Source organism: Pungitius pungitius, chromosome 18 (assembly GCF_949316345.1).
Source record: "Pungitius pungitius chromosome 18, fPunPun2.1, whole genome shotgun sequence".
Taxonomy (NCBI): domain Eukaryota; kingdom Metazoa; phylum Chordata; class Actinopteri; order Perciformes; family Gasterosteidae; genus Pungitius; species Pungitius pungitius.
In genome coordinates this window covers 1,761,472-1,768,251 of record NC_084917.1, presented here as the reverse complement: position 1 = coordinate 1,768,251, position 6,780 = coordinate 1,761,472, and the positions used below count along the sequence as shown (strand labels likewise).

General features: G+C 46.3%; 1 protein-coding gene across 1 annotated transcript; it reads left to right on the top strand.

Moving 5' to 3' along the window:
• Positions 1 to 4,146: 4,146 nt before the first annotated feature.
• Positions 4,147 to 6,651, top strand: crhbp (corticotropin releasing hormone binding protein). Its single transcript, XM_037484942.2, has 7 exons — positions 4,147 to 4,267; positions 4,353 to 4,446; positions 4,607 to 4,764; positions 5,135 to 5,339; positions 5,449 to 5,594; positions 5,936 to 6,053; positions 6,137 to 6,651. Exons 1-7 carry the CDS (start codon positions 4,178 to 4,180, stop codon positions 6,289 to 6,291), a joined length of 966 nt encoding a protein of 321 aa, XP_037340839.1. The 5' UTR covers positions 4,147 to 4,177; the 3' UTR covers positions 6,292 to 6,651.
• The last annotated feature ends 129 nt before the right edge of the window (positions 6,652 to 6,780 follow it).

Genomic DNA, 6,780 nt, shown 5'->3' with positions numbered 1-6,780 from the left:
ATTTTAAGATAAAAGTAGGAATAGTTTTACTCAAACATAAGTAGTAAAGAACTTTGATAACTTTTACTTGAAGGGAAACACGTGCAGCCTAAATGATGGTGTTTTATTATGAGCATTAACACGTCAACATAAAGGCCCACAAACCTACATGTTACTACACATGGCACTTTGCCCACTATTGATTATCAATCAAACACTTCAATTAAACAGCGTGACGCTGAATATTACATTAAAAATAATATTAATGACATTAGAGCAACAATAAAGAATAAGAATCAAAACAATGTTGTCTCATTTTCTACTGGAGGAATTCTTGTAATGTCTGTAGTAAACTTTATGTACTTTTAATTGTGTGTATTCTGAATACTGGACGTGTACTGGGAGTATTTGTACCTCGTGGAAATGATTCCGCCTGATTTAAACCAGTGTAACAAAGTAAAGGACGTCGTGTGTCACTGAGGCAGCTTCGGTCTCAGGGCCCCTTGTTGAGGATAATTAACAGAGAGGCTGCTTCAGAGGACCGGGCGGGACAATAAAGGGGGGAGAGGGGAAGGGGGGGAAGGGGGGGGGGGGGGGGAATGCTATAAATACAGCTCTACTCCACACCAACAGCCTTCTATAAGTTGTTCCACATCCACAAAGAGCTTTTCACAGGCCTGAAGCGTCTTTCATGTCCTGGGGAAAGGACGAGGACGCAGATTTTCAAAATTCTGGGGTGCAAACCGTGGACCCGGACCCGGACCAGGACCAGGACCAGGACCTCACCGACACAGAAACACTGCCAATGAATTAGAGACACACATGGTTTAAATACACTTGGAGGGGTGCAGGTGATTGGACACAGGTGGAAACAATCAGAGACACGGCAGAAAGTCACAGGGGACGACGCGACAGGAAGTGAAGCTAACAGGTGCAACGAGAGCTAGGAAACAAATTAATGAATAAAAGAGGAAACAAACCCACACCGGGACAGATGACCTTTTGACTTCTCTTTAACTGATCATTTTATAATGTACATTTTGAGAACAATTAAAACTACGTTCCCATCAGCCTCAGCTGTACTGAACGTTTAGTGCTGGGTAGCGAATGTTAGCATGCTAACTGCTAAGACAGCAAACATCTGCGTGTTAGCACGCTGGTTAGCATTTAGCACAAGGCCTCTAACCTTCACGTTTTCATTTTTTAATTTTTTCTAAGGGTAAAAGACTGTGGAAGGCCCCCCTTCCTATTTATTCATTTATTGAAAGAAAGATAACGTAACACAAGACGTCATGACTTTTCTTCAGTGTTTTTTCTGAGTTTGGATTTTATTAGTGACCTTCTATTCATTCTTTCAATCATGGTTTAAGCCTCTCGGTGGGAAACACGGAAATAAGTGGATGAAAGTAAATGTTCTGCAGCTTCGTCAGCTGACCAGCAGAGAGCACCAGAAGCTCAGTGGATGAGATTTGATCACCTCCATCTTTATTTATTGTTATATTATTAGCTGACCGTGATCAGAACAAGTGAATAAGAGGAGGAAACCTTATGCTGGAATCCAGTGAAAACCCATCAAAGGGACACAAAATAAGACTTTATTGGTGGAAAAGTGAAGAGAAACATCAGATACGGGTCCATAACACAACAAATATCATTTTAAAAGAAGACTGATGGATGTAAATTAAACAAACAGATCAAAAGGGAAATTGACTTACCGCCAATATAAAACCCTAAAACCGGATGAATTGAACGCAGAGTATTCTTTTTGTGTCAGATGTACGAATGTGTAAAATTCCTGGGAGACACATAAAAGCTGAAGATGAATGAGCTCTCATCCTGTTCACCAGAAGCCGGATTTCAGTCTCTTCTGCTCAGCTTGCAAGAATGTGTAGCTTATTATGACATAAGCAGGTCTTTGTTTCCCCAAATCTGAATTATGCATGACTCAACTGAATCACACACACACACACACACACACACACACACACACACACACAGTACGGACTCTTTGATCCACAAAGGAGGCTTTCACACTTGAGGTGTTTGTCTGTGGATATTTGTGCGCACACACACACACACACACACACACACACACACACAGATGAGGTCACAGACCTTTTTCTTTGTGATTTTTGCATTATGCTTCCTGTGTTCCTCTGCCGTGTGTTTGATTGTGACCTGAGGAGAGGCTGCGTTAGCTTCGAAGCTAACTTGCTAGGATGGTAACCTTTGACCTTTCACATAGAAAATTGTCCGATAACTATTTAAAACGACCAGTTCATAACAAAGGACTTTTAACATGGCCTTTGTTCTGTAAATGTTTTAATAGTGTGTATAAATATTGTATTTACATGCACTGATTGCAGCAGACCTGCTTAAACAAGCTGTAACCAAGTCACATGTCATATGACGTGGTTTGAGATTTTGAGCAAAGATCCAATATCCTTTTTTTAATCCCCCAGCTGTCCCTCGGCTCGCGTCATCGCTGCGATACGATCGTCCCTCGCCGTGTCCGGGCCCGTCAATAAGGCGAGGGGTGGTAGGCCATCGCGTGATAAGAAATGCAATTTTCTTACTACACCGTAAACGGCTAAAAAAAGAGCCTTTGGCTGCAGGTGTAGGTTTTCATTTGGGTGTCTGGCGGGTGTGAGGGCCGTTCATCAGCTGATACGAGGCCCGTTCATCAGCTGATACGAGCCCCGTTCATCAGCTGATACGAGGCCCGTGTCCACATGGCCAGGCGTGTGCTGCTATCGGCCCTCTGCGTTTATCGGTTTCCATTTTTAATAAACTTTTTCACCTCTAAAACCGTTGCAAACAGTTACAAATGGATGCGTTTGGTTTCTTTTGGGTCTGTTCCTCTAATGCATGTGTCAGGTCGCAGCCCCTGGACGTGAAGTATAAGTTGAGCCTTCTGACCTTTGATCAAAAGAAGGAAGCGTTACCTGAAACATCGAGAGCTGCACGGGACAAAAAGGGAGATTTCATTTGCTCAAACTGGTGAATCAATGTTTTGTGAACAGTTAGTTCTACTTTTGGCAGCATGACCATAACAAGCTGCCCACCATTTTGGTCCCGACTGAGGAATGGCATGTGCAGCATCTGATTGGATGGAGCCTTGTGACGTCACCAGTGACTCAACCGTCAGGGCCAAAGAAAGAGCATCTCTGCAAATCCAGCAGCCCAAAGAACCTCCCTGTAGCAGGAAATGGTTTTAAGTCAAAATGTTTAAATTCTTCAAATGAGTAGGGCTGTCAATAGATTAAAAAAAATACTAATTCATCATACATTGTGAAATACATTAATTGCAATTTAAAGTTATTGTTGACACGCTGGTCCTCTGCTGGGTAGATGTTTAGATGGAAGTAGCCTAGCTGCTAGCGTAGCCTAGCAGTGCGTGAGGTGGTCCGTTCCCCCATCTGTTTGACACAAGGAGGAAATCCTATGTCCCAAAAAGCGCTCTCCATCTTCAGCTACTGCCTCGCTCTCCTGTCTGACTGACTGGCTTCGTTTCCAGGGTCAACTTTGTTGAGTAAATAAAGTTGCGTAAACTGCATTAAAATATCATATCGCATTGATCTCGGCCACATTAATCGCAGATTCACGCATTGATGTTGGCAGCCTTACAAATTAGTCATCGTAATGTGAGTAAAAATATATGTAATTGAATGACCTATTTTTAAAATCGGCAGCTGTCAAAAGCACAAATAAATGACATGTGACACACACACCTTAAAAAAACAACTAAACGTTGGATCCACGGACTGATGTCTGTTATTCTACATGGATTCAGTGATGTTTTCCCTCAGCTGAAGTTCTCAGTGGTCCTCGGTGCCGTGAACTCGCTGCCCCGAAGCAAAGAAGATCTCAATATAAGTATAAGTATTGATAATGAATCACATAGTTATGAGAAATAATGAAGAAACGACATCCCAAAAAAATCTATTTATTTGCATACATTGGTTTGTTTTGTCTGGGGCTCATTTCACGACTTCCGTCTGATTGTAGTAAATGTTAAATAAAGTTTTACTAAGCCAAATGAACTCACACTTCAACTCACTGATTAGAAATGTCCATAGACCCCCCCCTTCGCCCCCCCCCCCCCCCCCCGTCACGAGCGCGCCCCTATAAGACGCGGCGGCTCTCGCTGCGGCTCCCACTCTCCTCCGCTCAGGTGCGCCTCCTTCTGCAGACCGAGATGCGCGTGATGGAGCGCACGTTCCGAGAGCAGCTGTTCTTCCTCGTGCTGTGCGCGTGCGTGCTGAAGGGAGACTCGCGACACATCGAGGTGAGCTCCTCAACCCCCTTGGTTCCTCACTGAGGGCGTGAGGTCAACTCCATCATCTTCTTCGTCTTCTCTTCTTCCTCCGCAGAACAACGAGATCTCCAAAGATGAATTATTCTCGTTTTTTGACTCGGAGCCGAAGAGGGAGACACCTGAGGAGATCATGTACCGGCGGCCTTTGCGTGAGTCACATGACACTTCTGTTGGTCCTCACCAATTATTAAATATTATTAAATGAATTACATTTGTTCTTGTATTTTTAGCAGGACGTTTGTTGTTTTCAGTTTAAACGTGTTCTTATTGGCATAATGAGGTGTGCGTGTGCGTGTGCGCGTGCCGCAGGCTGTCTGGACATGGTGGCGCTGGAGGGACACTTCTCCTTCACGGCGGACAGTCCTCAGCTGAGCTGCGCGGCTTTCCTCGTGGCGGAGCCCGACCAGCTGATCACCGTGGACCTGGAGCGCGTGCACATCGACTGCAGCGCCGGAGACTTCGTCACGGTAACAGCACGCGGTCATCTAGAGGCTGTAGAATAAAAGTCCTTCTTAAAGAAGTGTGAATAAAATGAAAGTACACTTTATGAAGACAACTCTCCTTTGTTTTCTCAAATTACCAAAGGGTCACTTGTTTCTTCTGACACGGATAGATTGGATGTTTTCTTTCCTCTGGTCTGCCAAAAGAAGCAGAATCTCCAGTAGATCATCCATGAGAAACACGTGTTTGTTGCATGTAGCTCCATGTTTACCTTCATATCCCCTGTGGAAGGTCACCTGGTTCTGGTTTAGGAGCTACAGCCCGAACGGGATTGTTTTTCATCCTTTCCATCCAATCAAACTGTTCCGTCAGTGTAACCATCGACCCCCCCCGCAGGTGTTTGACGGCTGGGTGATGAAGGGAGAGAAGTTCCCCAGCTCCCAGGACCACCCGCTGCCTGCGTACGAGCGCTACGTGGATTACTGCGACTCCCCGAGGAGGAGTGTGCGCTCCTCTCAGAACGTGGCCATGGTCTTCTTCCGCCTCCACGCCGCCGGGAGCGGCTTCGCCCTGACGGTCCGGAAGCACGCCAATCCGCTCCGTGAGTGACGCTGCCGGGGTGTTCGACGGGGTGTGTGAGTCCGTGGTGAGGGCAGGGACTGAACCAGGGACTCCCCTCCTTCCCTTTCCCGTCTCCTGTCCCCTTGCAGCCTGTAATGTCATCTCCCAGGCAACGGAGGGAAGCTACACGATGGTGATCCCGCAGCAGCGCAGGAACTGCAGCTTCTCCATCATCTACCCCGCGGAGATCGACGTGTCCGAGTTCAGCCTGGGACACAACAGCGAACATCCCAGGGTGAGCGGGGACACGCTGTGTCTTTCACTCTACTGTCTCCTCAACTCTTTTTACTCAGTTCTGCCACGTCTTCAGTACAGAAGAGATGAAGGTGCAAAATCCATATTTCTTGTATAAACAATGGTAATAAAATGACCATCTGACATCAAAGTGTTGGCTGCAGCAGCCCTTCATGTCAGCATCCTTTAGCCTGTTTTGGTTTTAGGACCCTAACTTTAATGGTTGGGTGTGGAGTTGAGCCTTCTGGCTGTACGTCCTGTTTGAGGGACACACGTCCACCAGTAGTGGTCCTTCCTGATCATTCAGAACCTGGTGCATGAGGCCCGCTCGTCCCTCCTCAGAGCTCCACGCCCGGCTGTGCAGAATCTGGGGACTTTGTGCAGCTGTTGGGAGGAAGCGGCATCGACACGTCGAAGCTGCTGCCCATCACGGACCTCTGCGCCTCCTTCAGCGGACCCAGTGAGTACCCCCCCCCCCGCCCCCTCCCCATCCCCCTCCCCGTCCACCTTATCAGAACCAGCTGACGCCTTCTCCCCCCGCAGCCCGGGTGAAGGTCGGCTGCGACAACGCGGTGGTGAGGATGGTGTCCAGCGGGAGGTTCGTGAGCCGGGTGTCGTTCAGCTACCGGCTGCTGCAGCGCCCGGAGCTGCAGAGCATCAAACTCAACAACGTGGAGGACTTCTGCTTCAACAACTGACCCGAAAAAGAAAAGACCAGATCCACCCGGTCGGCCCCTCCGATTGGACGACATTTCTTAAAATTTAAATGCACATGTCTACAATTTAATGAAAAATAAGAGAAACTCAGACACTGATGTCATATTACATACTTTCTATTTGCTTTTGAATATTTTTGTTCCCGTTCTGATTGTTGCTGAATAAAACTTAAAGTGTCCTTTTGTGTTGGGTGGAATTGGTATTGTTGTTGTTTCTGCTTTGTGTGAAGACTCTTACAGATGTAACTTACGTACATGATCAACATTCCTGAAAGGGAACGCGTTATGCAGTTCAATTTGTATAAATCTTTTTGTAATAAAACGGCCGCGCATGACAAAGCACTCGTCTGTGTTTCCTGTGTTTGATTTGCTCCCATAATGACGACATGTTTATCTGTGTCTCTTTGATCTGATGCTCCGCAAACAACCACAACCACATTCCCATCGGTTTGATGTCATTTAAAATCAAAT